Below are 19570 nucleotides of genomic sequence, written 5' to 3'. Positions count from 1 at the left end.
GCCCCTCGCTGAACCAAAGAAACCCACCTCGTTTTCAGATTACTTCACGACATCTTATTCCTTTTTGGCACCCCAGCTTTGAAGTCTCTTCTGCATTCTCAGATGTGATGTAAATTGTAAACGAGCTGAAGAAACTCACCACGCTGCCCCGGTGTCACTTCAAACTCCGTCTGCCCAACGCCTGCACCAGTGCAGCCCACATCTGCGGCGTCTAAATGGTACTGCCGTGCAAACATCATTGTTAATGTGACTACCTGTTTCTCTGGCTATCTCGGGAGACCTCCCTGATACACAAACTGATCGTCGGAGTGGTGAGGTCATGAGGTTTTCTTTGCTGCAGGCAGTGGAGAGCTCAGTTTCAGCTTTAAACTGCAAGGAACAACCTGTCAATACCGGCGCTGATTGGCACACACTTGGGCGTCCCAATGAAAAAAAAAAAAAAAAAAGCACATACTTTCTAATATTGATAAAGCACAAAAGAAAATACTGAAATACCTTTCACAATCAGGTTCCCGGAATTTCTGGCAACTCCGAACTGATTTGTTGCTATACAAGTGTACACCCCGGCGTCTGATTTGGTGATGTTATAGAGCCTGAGACTGCCATCCTCTAGTAAGATGACCCTGGGGAAAAAATAAACAAATGAAGAAGAAGAAAAAAAGACTTCTGTTACAGGAACTGTAATAGAAATGCAATGCTACTTTTAATATTTAAATGTTTCCATTGTACTTGTACACTTCTACAGCAAGCTGAATACGTATCAACCAGTTTTCACCTCTGCTTATTATTGATTTCTATATCAGGAACGTTATATTGACATACCAGAGTTAACCATTAGCTTATCTAGCTGACTTTCTTGCAGCAAAATTTGGAGTCTCAAGAGAAAGAAGGAAGACCCAACTTGTTCCCTAATTGTGCTATATTTTACCATGGAGGTTTTGGGTTTGGGTTTTTTTTCAGATCCCAATGCCATACTAATGTTTTCTCTGAGCCCAGCTGCCTGTGCAATTTTGTCAGGATTATTAAAAGATATTAGCAGACTAGTTGAGATGCTGAAATGCCACCTCACAAGCCAAGGAGCCAAATCAAATACATCGCTGTCTCACAGGGCCCTCAAATCACCTTATTAGTCACTATGTTGTTTACACCAGTTTGCAGAGCATTGGGTAAATTGCATTTAATAGTAATTTCAGGACCACTCCTGGGTTTTATGGGCAAAATTAATTTCTAAGCTTGTTCATATGCTTCTTCATGTCAACGAGATACTTCAGAATGTAAGTCAGTACAGAGTTTGGCATATGTTTTCCTTAGAAAATGAGCATTTCATTAGGAAAATAATATTATCCTGTAATGTTTTGTTAATTTTGAGCCAGTTGTTCCATCCACCTGTTGCATCTGGTAGTTTTTGAAGTTCTTGACCTATGTTTTCTTAGTTTAGAAGGACAGTGGGTTGAAAGACATGAAGTTACTGGAAGTTTCATGAAAATGGGTCAGAGTCTGTAGGTACAGCCCCTCTTGCCAGTAAGGTCACTGCATGAACACACTCCTTAGTAGACATCAGAGCATCTGCACCCATCTGGGGAAGAGATGCACAGAAATGCCACGCTTTCTTCCGTCTGACAAAATCCAGCTGTAAGTCACCAACGCACGGGAAACCAGGCTTCATTCACTCCAGCGCTGACAGAAGCACTGCATTATTTTTTCATATTCCTCTTTTAATTGACATTTAAATCTAAAACAAGAATCCTTTTCTAAAAAGAAAATATCTAATTCATGCATCACAGCTTGGGTATTTAATATTTATTACTAACAACATAAGATTGGCTGATGTAATGAATTATTAAAGGAAACGAACAATAACAAGAGCAGAAGTTGAAGCTGGCAGTAATATCATAGCCATTAAACACACAAAAAAACCCATCATAGTGTCTTGCTGCATTCTGCTCTGGTATTTATACACTTGTAGCTATATGTGTAACACACATTAGACCTTGTTCTGCTTCCCGTTACAGGCTGCAGCCTCTCAGCTGATGAAGAAAAGCACTAGACTGGGATTTCTGGCGGTCTTCTCGCTTACATCCCCCCAGTTTCATGTCTCCCACTCTCGTCTGACCTTACCCTGATGAGAGACCTCCTCCTGAGCTGGGCAGGGGCGGATTTAGGGATGAGAAAAGCTGAGATGTCCCCGGGGTGCCGGGCACTCTGTCACTGGGGTGTGGAGCTGAGAGGGGAAGGGATTTAGGTTTGAATGAAAAATCTTTGTTTCCTTGGCAATAACCACCAGGTACTGCAGCAGTTGTTGGCATGCGATTTGTAGTACGATGAGAAAATAAGTTCGGGTTTAATAATCCATCATATATCTGTACTAAACTTGAGAGGAGCAAAATATGGAGCAACAAAGTACACTCTTCAATATAATGATGTATCAACTAAATGGCATTTTTCGGATAAGGAAGGAGGAACAAGCATGAAAAAGCTGAGTCTTTCTGCTGTCTTCACGATGCTGTATATCAAACCGAGAGACTAGGGGTCCCTCTCCCTCTCAGTATGGGGACACACCTGATGACAGTATTTCAAAGGCAGGTTTAAATATGAAGACACATTTGCAAGTATTCCACTTCTGCCTCTGCAATTTTCTTTGTATTAATGATACATTTCTTCACATCAGTTTGCACCAGCCACAGGAAAACACCCTCATAGGAAACTGCTGGTGATAAAATAGTTGATTCAATTGCCTGGTTAGCTAACACGTGGCGGCTTCATCAAACAGTGTCAAAAGAGACTCCAGTGTGAATCAGCAAATGTTCATAACTTGGATACCCGAATAATAAGTTATAACAAGCCACTGGAATGTCTTTCTCACCATCAAATATTGATGCCCTGTTGTTTTTACTGCACTTGCGCCTACAAACTCTAGGTACAAATTGGAATCCAGAAGTGTGTATAAGGCAAAGAAAAGACAATCCCAGGCCCGAAAAGTTTCTGATGTAGGTAAATACATAGGAAAAAAAAAGTCTGTAAAAATATAGAATAATAAAGGGGAGAAGCTTTGAACACACAGGCTCTGTGCTTAGCCTCCTAAGGGTTTCTGGCTAGAGCTTTTTCACTGAAGTTTAGTAAATTTTTTGTCCCTGCATTCTTCATCCAGAATTGAGACCTGAATAATTCCCAGCTTCCTGATTTATCCACTAAGAGGGGTTTGTACTCACTCAAGAGCTGACGAGGTAATGTTTGATCTGAAGAAATGCTGTTCTGAAACAATAATTCAGCGTCCGGGTAGGCTGAGGGTGGAACGGCTCTTTCAGCGGATCAAAACGGAGCTTAGCAAAGAGAAACCATGAGCTAATAAAAGCTTCTGAGTTGTTTGAAACAGAGGTCACGCTACCTAAAGACAATCAGGGAGCTAGCAGTAAATAAGATACTAGGGCAGAATTTATGTAAAAGCACAAAGGACTCCGGAGTAATTAGTTAGCGAGGAAGGGAATTAAAGAAAAAAGAAAAAGAGTGAGTAATTTCCAGCTGTACTAAGGTCTGTGGCAGGAGAGGGATGAGAAAGCAGAGCATGGCAGAAAATCAAGATGATGCATTTCAAATGCAAGGAAAAAAAAAAGCAATGTGAAATACCTACCCGGTTGCCACAGACAACAAAGTTGCCATAAACTTCCTCAGACCCACGACTTTTCGCTGTGGGTGGGTTCAGAGGAGCTGCACTTTATCCTCTTCCATTTGCCTTTCAAATAATGGAACTGTGCTTCTGAAGGCAACGGGAATATCTCCTTTAATGGGCTTTGGATCAAGCTCTAACAAACGATTGGAAAAGAAGCTGTGAAATGCAGGTCTCACCTGCTGAAGGGCTTGCTGAAAACTGTTGCTTTTCACAGCATTTTAGACTGCATGAAGGCTACAGACAATAATTCTTAGCATTAGCATCAGAAGACAAGGCAATTCCAAGTACTGCGACCAGACAGAAAAGTTTAACTTGTCCAATATAATGCGAGTAGAATATTTTGCCTGCTAGGAAAACTGGACTTCTGTCAATAAATAAATGAATGCCTGTCGAGAGACAAGAAAGAAAAGATTTCAAGTAGATCTGATAAACGCATCCCTGCAAAAAAAGAAGGAAGAATGAAACGAGCTACTCGGGACACAGCTGTTCATAAAGCCCTCTTGCAGCAAGGGATTGCTTAAGCGTAAGCCTAACTCTAAACTGGCATCTCTGACTAACAAAATGCTTAAATTCCTATCAGAGCAGCGCCGATGCCGATGTTCCTGCCTGAATTTCACAGGTGCTACCTCTGGGTAAACAGCTCAATTACGCAAAGTTGCTATGAGGAAAAGAAGAGATGAAAATCCAGTTATGTAAATCCATACAAGGTTCATACTAATTAGAAATACCCAGAAATACCATTCCATATGCAACGAGCCTGGGAACTTACCCTGCAAAAAGATGGATACATTGGATGCAGTTCATGTGGCTCACAGGAAGACGAGACGGCTCTTTAAGCCCGGTTCCGAGACAGGTCTCGCCAATTTTCCATCTGCAGGGTGCCCGTGGAGAGGGCGAGGGCAGGGGAAGGATGCAGCCACAGGTACCGCAGTCCTTTCCCAGTGACCTGTGACCCAGGGTGTGGGTCTAGAGACAGCGCTTTTCTAAGTAGGATGAAATCTGTCTTCAGGAATGAATCCAAAGCCCTTTGAGCCTTTGCAAACCTTTAGTCCCACAACGGTTCGTGAGAAGTTTTTCCCTGGTTTATTTAAGCATAGTGCAAGAGATGTCCTTTTGTTTGTTTTTAAACTACTCGTTCCATTGGGTTGATCCTCGTCCTTGTCCTCTGTGAGTGACTCCATTAGTACACAAGATAAGTATTATACGCAGAAAGGGAAAACAAACAGCCTACTCAAGATCTACTGAAGTCAAAACTCTGCGTAACATTCAAAAAGAAGAGTTTGCAATATCTCTGCAGAAGACATGAGACTGGAAAGAAGTGAGAGCTCATTAAAATTGTCACACATGCTTTTTAAGTAAAGAACTTGAGAAATCAAGCAGGGATGATAGGTACAGCTTTTAATTAACCAGGCCAAACAAACCATCTCCGAAAGTGTTGTCTCATGTGAACAAAAGATTGTTGATGGCTATTTGCTTTGATCTTAAGAGCATGAAAGAATAATATGTATTTAACAAGGCTGATAGAAAAATAAAATCTGAGAAAAGAAAGAGGTGTCAGCTCATTAGATTTTAAAGTGCAGCAGAGGTAATTTTTGTGCGCCACTGTATTGCTCAGCCAATCTGTTTTAGAGAGAGGTGCAATTTTAATTCATGGATGCAAGTTGCACTAATTCAGCACAGCAAATGTCTTTGAAATTCCCATCAAAATCGGTTGAGCTGCAATGGTGTAAAACTGGGGGTGAATGAAGCCTCCTTCTACAGCTTTCGGCACTGCCAGCAGGGTAGCTATCTCTTCAAGGGCATAACGTAATTCCTTTCAAAATAAAGTAACCCTGATACTTAATGTAAAGATTCCCTCTTCTCTCCTTCTGTCTGCCTCTAACATCAAGTGTCTGACACCTCATAACGTTATTGAAGTCATCATCATAGCGCCGTGCAGATAAAAGGGGAGTATGCTGGATCTGATGAAATCAGAGGCAAAGTAATTTTTATTATCTGAGAAATCCTATTTGAAACCGTGTCTTCTCAGTCTCACTTTACTGCTCAAGAGCCAAAACACTCTTGCTTTCCCAGGCTGTGGAAAGATATATTGTTTATAAATTTCTTCAGACATGCAGGCAGTCATTTGAGGCAATAACTGACTTTTCTAATTTTACAAAGATTGAGAAGCACAAGAGGGGCTGAATTAAAAAGTACAAGGGGAGGTAAGCGAGGGGCAGAAACATGAGCACAGCTCTCAAGTGACTCGGAATTACCAGTGATTTATGCAGAGGTAAATGTGAGTAAAGTTTGGCTGAGTGAATGAATCGTACCTGCCGGTGACAGCTCTGGTATTTTTGAAAAGGTCCCACTGAGTCCCATCTGAGATCCGACTGTCTGTATTATATGTTAATGATCTTTGTACCTGTTTATCCTATTCTGACTGTAATTTGTATGCTAATAGTATTGCCATTTAATAAACTATGCTTAAAAGAAGATTTTCCTTAGCTGCATGCTGATATAGATGAGCTTCAGAGCTGACTGGCAATTAACTGGAAATAAAATAAATGCCATTAAACTCTGTGTTAACTATTTGGATCAAAACAAAATTACACAATCTAGCTGAACATTCTTATTAAAATATTTTAGAAAAGAACACTAATAGCAGTGAGAGAAAGTGACACTATAACACTGCTCCTTGCCATTTCCTAAAGATTCCCTCTGTTCCTTAAAAGGAACATTATTTTTGCATAGAATCTCTGCAATTTAGTACCACAAATATTTATTTTATGTGAATATATACAGACTTTTGAACTGAGTTCTATCCTGTCATAAAGCTTCCAGATAAAAACCAGTATTTTCAGGAGATGGTACTCCCTTTAGCATAAAATAGCAAAAGTTCTTTTGCCCTGTCTTTAACATACTCAAGTATTAAACATGAGGCAGATGTTCTTATACGATGACCAAAGAAAAAAAAGTGACAAAAATATCGTGTCTGTAGACACGTGCCTAAATCTCTTGCAGTAATGTGTCTCAAAACTTGCAACCGGGGAATATTGGGCAACAGCACCTCTGTGTGTACAGGAAAGAAGGACGTGCCAACCAGTTTACAACTAGTCTACTGATGAAACAAACCGAACAAGCAACCCCCAAAAATATTCCTTACCATGTTTTAATCCCTTCAGCTTTCTAAACCCTTGTGCTAGTTTCAAGGTGCTTGTGAGCCTGTTCTTCCTCAGCCTGCTACGTTAAACAAACACGCACATTTCTGGTCTTTTCCCGCATAGACAACTTACATATTTACAGCTCGTCATATTTACAAGATATGGCCCATTTATGGCTCTTCTCTTCCCTGGGTCTCTCCTTGCCCTATTTAAAATCTGCATCTAACCAGTGGGTGTCATGAGAGGAGAGATTTAGTATAATTCTGGACAGAGACAAGAGCCACACCTTGGCATGTCCAGGCAAAAAATAAAGATTTCTTTGTTATTAGTCTACCTTATGCACAGGACTTAATGGAACATCATATTTATGTAGCCGTACGTTGATTAGTCTGAATACTCATAGCAAAAAAAAATAAATATATAGTGATAAAGTAGTACACTGAGAAGGAAGGGATCAGGAACCAGACTTGGCAAAATCCTGTGGTCAGAATCCAGGTAGAAAATGAACTGAATTGCCAAAGAAAAAGGTTGCCATATTTTCTATGTGCCAACAAGTCCTGCTGTTTTTCTGACATCTTTACAGCTCCGATACATCAGACAAAAGTTCTTTCAGATGGTATACCCACACTACTACTATTCAATCTAATCCCACCGTTAGCCATTATTTTTGATTCAGGCATTGTTAGTAGTTCAGACACAGTCATTCATACAACCAAAATCATTCCAGATATAAAACAAAACCCTTAATATGGGACTTAAGGAGAATTTAAACAGTACATAAGGCCCTGAATTACCCTCTGTGTGGGAGTTTAATTCACTTACAGGAATCTTCTTCCCTACCTGCTTGTCAGAATATATTTCAAAAGTAAAAGTACAATAAAACCTGCTCTTAACTTTATTCTGCATGTGCAACAAGCAACAAACACCAGGTACACAGCGTGGTACTGGTTTGCTTTCAGAAACCCTGGACAGCACGTTCAGGTGCACATACCCATCATAGATACGCGGTATTGGAGATGAACAGTGTTCAACTTCAGTGGTTTCAACTTCCATGCTCATGACTCATCTTCTTTCAGCTGCGTATGCCCTTGCCCTCATGTCTCTTGAGGGTCTTGTGCCTGTTCGTTGGGCTACCTCTTGCCTTGTAGGAAACCCTAGGGCTATCCTCAATAGGCTAGTGAATTTCTGCTTAATTTGAGCGATAACGATAGGGATTGTATGGGGTTTACTGAAGCCTCAGACCCACATCCTCGCTCAAAATAACATAGATTATAGAAATTTTAGGCCTTTTTAATGTGTGAGTAAAATGTCTGTGTCCCTTAAGCAGACTCTTCCTTTCATTGAAAATTTGAAAACATTTTCAGTTCTCATAGAAAAAAAGTAATGAAATACCAGTATTGCTTTGTAGTAAAATCCTATGGCTAAACCAGAGGTGTTAATACCCTCCTACAAACCTTTCACATTGGCCAAGAATTAGCCAAATTCTCAAGGTGCTGTTTCTATGCTTTCACTCGCATAACCCTTCACACTCAAAATCAGCCCAGAAGCTCCTCCTTAGGAGACCTTTTGTTCATCGTGCCCACAGTATGACTGGCAACAGTCCATTTGCCTGCCAAGTTAATCAGTATCTTATTGCTGCTTTTCACATCACCTCCCTGATATATCCTGATCTGTCTGTTACCTCTATTATTACTCTTAGGTTAAAAAATTTTGGGATCGGGAACTACCTTTTATTTGGTGTTTGTGCAGCACATTTTTCATCCAACACTAGGATTTTTGTATGCTACGGTAGTACACACCAGAATAGTGCCACGGTAATGATGTTCATGGCAGTACAACTTGGACAAGAAGAGAAGCACAGAAGGTTGCATTCTCTCATTATATTTTGTGCAAACTCCTAATTAGGAACCTTGTTTCAAAGCCTGCTGAAGTCAATGGGAAAACTCCAATGAGATTAGCTGGCTTTGGCTCAGATCCTGAACATCAATCGGAATATGTGCATGAAGCAGGGCTAGAACATGAACTGAGAGGGAGAGAGGGCACAGACCTGACGTTCACCGGGGTTTAGTTTATTGCAACTCCATATGACATGGAAGAGTGACAGATTGTGTGGGACACCTCAGCGTGTAGGACAGCCCCTCAGAAAGGCTCACCTTAACGAGGTTCCCGGGAGCTGGGTAGGAACAATTTAAAATTGTATTAGAGAGGTGTCATACAGAAGGGAAATTGTAATAAATCCAGGATCACGCAGGTTGTCATTCTTTCTTATACGTGAGAACATATGGTTCATTTGCTTACTTGATGCTCACGCTATCTGATGTGCTAAACGCTATTGCATTAAGTAGTCAGTAATACATGATGAAATTAGGTTTATTGGCTTGTTCCATTACAAAACTCTCTAAGGAGAGAGAAAAGAGAGGAAAAGCCCTTTTCTTATGTCTTCTACTGCACTAATATTCTCTGTCTGCTGCCTGCCAGTGTTTCGTTGGGTCAAGTAGCAATGGGGGTCCCCTTCTGCCTCCTCATTACTCTGCAGTGGATTGACTTCAAACAGAAAGATAACAGAGAAAGAAGAAAGAGGAAAAACAAAGCAAAATAAGATTAAGAAGAAAAATAAAATATTGTTTTTTTCTTCCCCTCATCTGTGCTCATTCTTCCTTCTCCCTATATGTCCCTCCTCATCTTTCACTCATACGCTTTCCACTCCCCTGCCTTCACTCCCAGCTTGGGGGAGAAGACAGAAATAACTGGAAACGTGGAGAACACAAAGAAATAAAGACTGAAAGTACTTCAGGTCAGTGTGATGCATTTTCTGGCTTCCCTTTGGTTGTGAAACTTTTCTTGTGGCAATACCATTAGTTTTGCTGGATCACCAAACAATTCTGCTCATGCATAGTCACTCTTCAGTGAGCGCTGCCATGTTTTATATTTCTCTTAGATTCAATGACATTATTCAGAAGGAATGCTTGCACACTTATGCATACAACCGACACTGAAAACAGAAAAAACCCACTGCTGTTAGCAAATAAATATTCAAGAAATAGATTATAGCTGTCTCCACTAGTCTTTTGCAATACCCTCTTCTCTGCTACCTTTCATATAGAAACCGAGACCATTGTAATCTCAGCATAAGATATTTTTAGCTAGAACAAAGAATACTCCTTGCAGCTCTCAGCATTCCCTCAGGAAAGGCGTAATGACGGGTTTGTTTGGTTAGCACCAAATATTTAGTATTAGTGTGGCCTGAGAGATGAAAAACCAAAGCAATTCTATACAGCAATCTTGGGTTTTGTAGGAGTTTTCATGTCTTAATATGTAAGTTCAGGCCAAGCACTGAAAGCAGGCAGGTAAATCCATGCCTTTGATTTCTGTCAATGTATTTGTTAGCAAGGAATGGAACTGAAGTGATTAATCAAATTTAGCAGATGTGGAATCAATTCCATTGGTTCCCTAAGCAAAATTAGAATTTTGTCAAGAGATAAGCTTAATTTGTATTCATGTTGACTTACAACGATGGTGTCTAAGATATCTGGAATTGCTCTGATTGCTGATGCCCACACTTCAAGTGCTCTATTTAAAAACTGAAATAGGAAATGAACTTCTTTACAAGCACGCAGACACTGATAAGACAGAAGGGTTAAGGCATATCATCAAAGTTATGCAAAGCTTCTCGTGGAAGAAAAGCAAGGATAAAAATGGAGATACACTTAATCCAGGCTTCAAAAATCAGACTTAAAAAATAAAATAATAGTAATATTAATATCCCATTGCTATTCACCTAGCCACATTGCTGTAGAAAGCTGGGAATAGAACAGTAAGTGCTGGAATAGCATAAGAAAATATGTTCCGGATGAAACTTGCTACCAGCATACAAATTTCTATACTACCTTTATCTGCAAACAGCGGGTGCATAAAGCAGGGTGGCTTGTGGCACTAAGCAGCATGACAAGCAAAACTTCTCTTTGCCTGTGCTACTCATCAGGTTTGACTTCAATATAGGTAGGGGGTTTTTATAGACACTGTGGATAGGTTTCATTCCCCCAGCTTTGCTCATCTAAAAGTTAGGCATCTCATTTGAGATGGAGGTGCCTGCCAAGAAAAAGTAAATAACTACCTTAGACTGCATATTGACTTCAGCTAAACAAAAGTTAAGTGACATCAATCTCCTCCTTTGTTAGTAGAGTAGTGCAAATTTGGGAATTTTCAATCCATTTTGTCTTGATTCCTCCCCAAGCAGAATTTTATTTATTTATTTATTTATTTAAAGATAATGGATATTCTGGAAGGTTTCAGTACAAGTTAAACAAACAGTGTTGACATTTTGGTAATTGAAATGTTTCACTGAAGTTTGTTGAACTGCCCTGACACATTTCTCTTCAAATTGGTTGAAGCTGAAATGCTATTTCACAGTACAATATGTTTAGTAAGTTGTATTTGATCAGTGGATTGAGGACCTCTCCTGTTTACCAATTAATTGCCTTTATTTTTTCAACTCCTGATTTCTCTAAATTCAACAGCTGTCCGCAAAAAGACAGAATTCTTTTCCCAGATAACAAGAAAAGTTTAAAATGGGTCCAAAATTCATGGGTTTGGAACCTGACTTTGAACAGCGGAGCAGCAGAAGAAAGGCAGGAGCAGATGGTGGCCCCGAGTGCTCAGAAGGCTGTAGGAGAACGATCATGCCCAGGAGACTGGTAGAGCCATTCAGATGCAGCACGTGGCTGTGAGCAGATCCAACCCCTTTAGTTAATGAAACCTGCTGAGTCCTTGCATTTCACATGGGAGCAGGAGAATCCCCTTGAATTTGAGGCTCCAAGGGGCAGCTGTAAGACCTCAGCAATTACCAGATCATTCCCCCCTACCTATAGTGTTAGAAGTCTCCAGTCACAACATCTGCTCAGTGTTCTTTGCATAAGATTGCTGAAAGACAGCTTTTCATTTCAGTGTTCCATCATTCCCCTATGTTCCCTTTGAGAAATGGCAATAACTTGAGTGCAAAACACCAAAACCAAGTGTGGCATGGGAGAGAGAATTTACCATCAATTACCATCCTTCGCAGAGGTGGGACTGAGCCATGTCCTACAAGCAAGTCTAGAAGCCATCAAGTATTGAGCATATTTTATTAACCCGTCAACATACTTCTTGTCCAGTCCCTAGAAAAGGATTTAAATTATGAATATTTGCTTATTACTGATTATTAATGCATGGAAAGTGCTGTATATGACTAATGCATTCTTTAAGCCTACCTCATTTCTCGGTTTTCCCTCAGCTATCCTCATTTAAATTCTGAGTGGAGTGAATCACATATGTTTATATGCATTCACTACAGTGTTTGGGGATCCTCGGCTCATGGTGAGGGAATAGCACCTCTCTCTGGTAACGCAAAAGGGCTTCCAATTCCCGTTTATTAAAATGCTTCAATCAAAAAGAATTTTTATAAACTAAGTTTTCCACGAGGGTCCTGATCCTGAATCTACTGAAGGCGATAACAAGATACGCATCTGTGATGAGATCAGTGTCTAGACTTGCAAATTCTCTTTATTTAATATATGAACTGTTCCCGTCTACTCCTTTTCCTCAGTGGACACGAGATGATAGAACTGAGACAAAGAAAACTCCCATTGCACTTACTCAGAGTACATGACATACATGAAAATAGCCCATATCTGTGTCACACTCCACAGGGCGGGAGTTCAGAGCATGAAGCTTGTTCTTTTTCTTTGCTGCATTTCATTTCTACATTGAGTTAGAATCACATCACATGCCAGGAAAAAAAAAAAAAGTGCATTCGGCAAAGGGCAAACAAAATCTTTTCAAAGAGTTGCCCATTGGACAAGTGGTATTGCTCCTGAAAGCCCGTTTCTCAACACTTTAATCCAAAGGAGGAGGTTAATTGCACAAAAGAACACCTGAAGCTGTACTGCTAAATGATCCAGAGAAGCTGACTGGGGGATCACACGAAGAGAGAGCAGGTAAAACCAGCCAGGATTAGCCAAATGTGGAATTTCTTTTTGATTCCTGCAGCTGATAACCTTGAATGCCCTCTCTAAGGTGGCCAGCAGCATGAACCAAAGATAAATCCCACTGACTCGGAGGGTGAGCCGTATGAACGAGGGTGGAACTGAGCTATTTCTGAAAATTTTGAAGTAGAATACTCAATGCAGAGGGGACATTAAGACTGGGAACAGTAAGCAGACCCGGCACAGGTATGTTCAGGCTTTGTTTTACTATCTAGTGTAAAAATTTATTGATTTGGGATTTTTTTTAAGGACTTTCGTGTGTGCTTCAAGTGGTATGAAGTATTCTAAGTAAACCAGACCATAGAAGCTGTTGAAGATCTAGACAACGATGCGTTTGAGCTGCAGAGAAGATGGAAGAGACAAGAAGGGCTGGAGGCAACTGTGCCCGGAGAAGGGGACCAAGGGCTGAGGACCTGCACTGCTGGACCGGGGCAAGAGATTCAGAAGATTAAGCTTCAGACTCAGGAAATGTTAACATATTTTTCAAATAGCAGAGGCCCAAATGCTGCAGCTTGGTGAACTTAAAAAGGCTTGATAAAAAACCCTCAGAGGACATCAAATAAAAAATATTTCATGGTGCTTTTATTAATATGGATAGTCTGTTTATTAATTAGCTCTTCCTAGTTAGCACACTTCTCTTTACATACTTACAAACCAACATTAATGTAAAGCAGTGTTACCTTGCTCAGATGATCAGGGAGAGCGGTGACCGTGCATGCACGACTATCAGGAATAAACTATTATCATGAGTGAAAGAAAGAAGGTGGAAAAGAAAGAATATCCTTTCCCCTTAGGGTGAAATAGGTCTATTTGCACTATTTCTGTAACAAAAGTTTGAATTTCTCTAAATAGTTCTGAAGAACATATGTGATCTGGCATATTGAACAGTGTGTCCATCACAGTTTTGCTGTCAGAACCGTAAGAGATTGATGCTTCCTTTTTTTCCAGCATTTATAACCTAACCAAATATTAAAAAAAAAATAAAAACAAAAAAGCTAGTAAAGGAGTCCAGAGAGATTATAATTGCTGCACAATGAAATGGGAGCAGAAATAAGGAAAGCTTTAGTTAAAATAGTTAACCTGTATGTGACATGTCAGGGTTTAATCATACAGAGAGAGAAAGGCAGAGTAGATTCCTTCTCTTTTTTATGAGCAAAGACACATATGATTTGAGCACTTTAATTAGCTGTGTACTTTAATCACAGCCATACAAATCCTTATTTCATTTTCTGTTTTCTGTCACAAAGATCTCTGGAAAAATACTGTAGAGATGAGTTATCTTCTCTTCTTTAAAGCGGTGGCATTGGCTATTTTGTCATTTAACAATCAAAAAGCCTCATGAATTCTACTTTGCACCAGTGGACACACTGGTAATAATGTTTTGCAGATGGAGACTTTAAACTCTCTCCCTTTGCCTCAGTGTAAATCCTGCTCCTTTTGTTTACTCCTGCTAAGCAGCAGAAGGTCTTCTGGGATGCTCAAAAATTACAGCGTGCTTATAATTATTGTTAGTAAATTAATACAGAAGCACGAGTAAATACTGTATGCAGAGTGTAAATATTATTTTATAAGCAAATCAGGTGGGGAATATCATGGTACTAGAACCTCAAGATCTAGGCTTAATTCAACAATTTAAATCGTAAGTTTTAAGCAGTGCTCTCCTTGCTCCTGTTCTCATCAATGTCAGAAAATCCGGAGATCGCCTGTGGCAAACTGTACACTGAGCATGTTTTCTGCATCCAGTAGGGATAGGCTGCAGCTAATAGGAATGAACAGGCGTTTTTGTGGAATAGACTGTACAATCACAATGCAAAAAAGATTTGACTGAACACTAGTTAGAAAAATATTTTTCGTCAATAGCTGAGCAGTTAAAAAGAAAACAAAATTGTCATTAGTGAAAGGGGGAAAGTAAATCATTGAAAAGTTCTCTACGTCCCGTGGCATGGATTGTTTACCCAAATTTTTCTGTTTCATTGTGAGTACCTATGTGAAATAGCTCTTCTCAGATTGGCACTTTCTTTCACATATACTTCTCTGATTTACTTTTATCTGCATTGTACATTACTGCAGCATGGGATAGGGAAATACTTCTTTGTGTTACAGTTTTGAGTAATGATGTTTTAATTATTATTAGTTTAAATCTTATGTGACCCAAACTAACCTCCTTGAGCAACTGGTCCTGTGTGCAAAACCTGCTATTCAATTCCCAGAGCTTTATGAATCACTGGTTCTGTTTTCAGCCTTTCAAAACGATAACGCGATAAAACAGTGTTGCTCTTATATTTGTGAACCACAAGAGATGCAGGGAAAGATTACAATACTTAGACACTGCTGCCCATTCCATCCGTCTACTTTTGTATACGGAAATACCACCACGGCTGTGTATTGTGTATACTATTCACAACCTACTCAAGTCAGTATGTCGCTTTTAATTTTAATGCTATACCATTTAATTGACATTAGCATGTAATAACGTAGACAGTTTGTGGCAACTCACAAATACCACAGAAATCAGCCACCACAGACCGACCGTCGATAAAGCCCTGCCGAAGACCACGCCACCCCGCTCCAGTTGGTGAGGGAGTGTACCAGTATGCCTGTCCAGTGGCTAAATCCTGCCTAAGCAGAAGGGGAAGAATATGGAGGATGATTTAGCTATGGGTTATTGTACAACCTGTACAGCTGCTGAGCAATCATACCGCAGCCTGGGGGTATATTCTGCTCCCCTGAAGCCTCCACTGATGTCGCCTGCATGAGGCTGATTCACTCAGGCTTCATGTGCAGTAAGCAGTCTGCTCCGATAGTGCTGCAGTGAATTAACTGCTGACAAATGCAAACGTGTGGATCACACAATTAGCCGTGCGTATTCGCTTTGGCTTTGTTCTCCATCAGCTTTGTATCTGCAGAACTGTATGGCCACTGCTAAAGACAAGTAGGCCTCTGGCATCAAAGTTTCCCGTCAATGAGCTGTCAAAAGCAATACTAAGCCAGCTGTGTTTCGGTGATGTTTAAATGATGTTAAAACAGAGAACACCCAATAATCCAGCAACTGGTTTATGACGGTACCTTTTGTTCTGGCGCAGAACCTCTGAGCCCTTTCTCCAGTTAACAACTGCTCTGGGAGAAGCGCTCGGTTTACAACCAATTGTAACTTCACCTCCAACTTGAACAACAGACGTTTTTTTCACAGGATTTTTGGAAAAATCGGGTGCTGCAGCTAAAAATAGAGAAGTAAGAAGAAAGAAGAGCAGAACAGTATGCAGCTGACAAGTTACTAAATGAACTCGCTAAAAGTTCTTCTCTTTGAGTTACATAGTAGGTGAATCCGATAATTGCTTTGCTTTTGAGGCTTCTGCAAAAGTAGATATATCAAACATGAAAAATGTATTTAAGTACCAAAGAATGGAATTAATTTTATATTATTTATACTGTTTCTGAACTGTCTACCTAGAAATTGTCTGCTCTGACAACCTTTCCTTTGGGTTATCTGCAGACTGGAGAATGAGTCTACCTGTGACGAAGAGTGAGGTTCCTGAGCAGACCATGTCAGCAGGATAAACATCACACTCCCGATCCCAATGACATGCATTCACCCACAAAGTTTAGTGTTTTCAATTACAAATACAGTTTTTCAATGGCCTTCTGTTCATAAACTGATGCTATTTTTTTGAAAATGTGTTTATTTGTCTGGTAATTTCTGTGAAAATCCACTCTTGGAGGAGGAGAAAACACAAGACCCGTACAAGAGTTAGGTGCTCCTGAAGTCTGTGTTTTACTGGTTCCGCTAGTATTTGACTGTTGAAGTAATTTTATATTTGGACATCTACAACAGAATACCTTTTGAAACGTAAGAACAAATTCCATTTTGTGTGCATCTCTGGTAATCATTAATGAGATTATTTGCTGTATGTTATTTGTTTTTATAGACATATTTGCCATATGCTCTTTGTTTATAGTTAAAATTATTTTTCCCACTTGCTGAAATTGACTTTTAAAAATTGCAGAATAACTATTAATAACTCATAATACTAAGTGAGAAACAGCATTCGTTAAAATGGTATGTATGTGATAAAAAAAAGACCACACATGGGATTGGAATTTTCCTCCAAACCAGTCACAAAATTACAAAAAAAACCCCAACAAACATTCACACATGGGTGATGAAGATCAAGCAGCAAAGAAATATCAACAGACTTGAACTGCCAGGTGGAATTAAATCTACTCATTTCTTAATTTCAAATTTTTTAAATGAGTGTCCTGTTGTACTCAGTACCTGTGCATTTTAGTGGCATTTACTCACCTATCACCCGCAACTCAGCATTGGCATAAATAGTACCGTACTTGTTTTCTGCCACACACTGATAGAGGCCAGAGTCTGACATATTCAGCGTAGGTATGATAAGAGTTCCATTTTCTATTTGAATTCTTTCCTGAGAAAAGAAAAACAAGCAAAAAACATTGACAGAGCCAATGACTGTACAATCCCATTTTTTTTTGGTATCACACCGATGCACCTGACTGTAATTCAGAAGCAGAAATGTTATTTTCTTGGAAGCAACACGAATGAATACATCAGGAATACGATTTATACCTCGGCTATGTGATGGTGGGTATGTTTTCAGACCTCTTAGCTCTTCAAACTTTTCAAGAACTCCAGGCACGTGTTGCAGAGTCATTGCCTTGGGCAGGTTTGCCCAGATGTTCCAGCTGTGGCATGTGTTTCTCCACACTGCTGAACTGGGAATCCCTGGATAGGCTTCGCCAGGAAGCAGATGCAGAAGCAGCCACCGCAGGGCAGGTACGGCTGCTCCACGCTGGGAGCCTGGAGCATCTTCTATGCGGCTCCCGTGAAGCAGCACCTGCAGCCCTGTCTGGGGGCACAGCGAAGTACAGCCTGACCCCTTCTCATCTGATGAGATGAATCTGATGATGGTAACCTAAGACGAGCAGAAAAGCTCCACAGGAGATAGAGGTGCTCAAAAAAAATGGACAAAAATTCAAATGTCATCAGATCGCATGTTGCAGAAAAAGGATCCACTGAAAAAGCTCTCCGGAAAGCCACCACTCTTCAATTCCTGTTGGAAACCCCCAGGCGGCTGTTGAGATCAGAGGGAGAGCACGGCTCCTCGTGGCTTGAATTTGTATACACACTAAGTTTCTCCAGTGCAATTCTGCTGAAATAGAGGAAACTGCACAGTAGGTAAATTGGGACCAGATCTTCGGTTTTGGTGTATTAAAAGGAGTTTTATTTGCTCTGTTTTGGCAAATAGAAAAAAAAGCCTGTTTCATGCTACAAGCATAACTTAAAGCTAAATGTTTTGTGATTTTACAATTACTAGCATCCAGAGACACTAATAGCTCTGCTGCAACGTGTAACACTGAGAAGGAGAAGAGAATATGTTCCCCAAAACAGATCAGTGTGGAAGAAACCCACAACAGGGAATACAAATGCCATCACCAAATGCAAGTCTGAAACAACAGCTATTACTGTCGTGCTGCTGCTGCTCCTTTAGTCTGGCTCTGCCGCCTCTGAAGGAGTAAGGGGAGCGCACAGCCTTAGAGTATACAGCACAGTCTTTGCTGAACAGCTACAAACACCTAAAATGTATTTGGGAACTGCTGAATGTATATACCCTGACTTGCTGAGTTGCCAGCGAGATGCCAGTCGCACAGCCTGGTGGGATTCCTCCTGCCGCGCTTGCAGAGGGGAGAGTGCCACCTATTGAGCTACGGAGCTCTGTTTTCCAATACTTCGGCTTTTCCTTGGAGGTCTCCCAGCCAAGAACTGACCCAGCCCAACCTTGTTTGGCTTGGAATTTTGATGAGACCGCAGCCTGGGGTTGTATGGCTGGTGTCTTGCAAACTAATTAACAACATTACATTACTTATCCACTGTTCTTTTTTTTTTTTTTTTTTTTGAGGCTCTCACTACAGATAGCTTTCTTGCATACTTAAGTTTTATCTTCAGGCTCTTTGCTACTTTCTCAATGCATTCTATTTTTACAAACAGCCATTGAATATAAAACCCCCTTCTGAAGCAATGCTCATGTTTCATACACACGCCGAATTCCCCGCCATTCTCTGCTAGCTCTTTTGAGGGATGCAGACAAAGAGAAGAATAAAGCACACGGTGTACACAAGCAGGAATAATGCAGGGATGACCAGCTAGGTGGTCAGGGAGAAAGGTTTGACAAAGAGTAGACAATATCCTCAGAATCAGCCCCAAGGCAGAAAGCGTCTGGAAGGTATTCTTCCTGTGATATTTCCAACAAGCAGGGTGCTGTGACAGACTGAATATTTTATTACACCTCCCTTGTACTTTCACCTCCAAACTGTCCACTTTGTCCATTGAGCAATAACATTCAGCATTTTGTTGCCTGAAGTATTCCATTTACAATACACTGTAACTACTGTGAAAATGTTGGTTGAAAATGTGTCTGTAGAGTGTTTTATTCTTTTTTATTGAAACTATGCAATTGAAGAGTGACAGATTATAAATACCGCCGTCTTCAAAGAGAGAGAAACTAGATAATCTTGCTTAGGAAGAGGCGACAATGAGCAGAATGATCAGGTTCAGAAAAATTGCAATCCACGTAAATTCTGGCTAGGATTCTCAGAGGCTAGTTGGGCTCTGCTTAGGACTAATCCAGGAGAAAATCATATGGAAGATTGGACCCCCCTCCAATTGCTTCAAATAAGGTCTACTAAGTCAAACAAGTGCTGGTTCTGCAACCCAGCAG

General features: G+C 40.4%; 1 protein-coding gene across 1 annotated transcript in view; it reads right to left on the bottom strand.

Moving 5' to 3' along the window:
• The window catches only part of CNTN6 (contactin 6), a 91940-nt gene that overhangs the window by 23390 nt on the left and 48980 nt on the right, over nucleotides 1-19570 (bottom strand). Inside the window, exons 8-10 of the mRNA XM_009882851.1 lie at nucleotides 17131-17260; nucleotides 15897-16047; nucleotides 496-623 (exon numbers count right to left, since the gene is read on the bottom strand). Of these exons, the coding sequence (XP_009881153.1) occupies nucleotides 496-623; nucleotides 15897-16047; nucleotides 17131-17260 (409 nt within the window). The remainder of the gene's footprint in view (nucleotides 1-495; nucleotides 624-15896; nucleotides 16048-17130; nucleotides 17261-19570) is intronic.

This window comes from Charadrius vociferus, unplaced genomic scaffold (genome assembly GCF_000708025.1).
Source record: "Charadrius vociferus isolate BGI_N301 unplaced genomic scaffold, ASM70802v2 scaffold433, whole genome shotgun sequence".
Lineage (NCBI taxonomy): Eukaryota > Metazoa > Chordata > Aves > Charadriiformes > Charadriidae > Charadrius > Charadrius vociferus.
The sequence above is the reverse complement of the archived record's forward strand: the minus strand, read 5'-3'. Positions and strand labels throughout refer to the sequence as shown.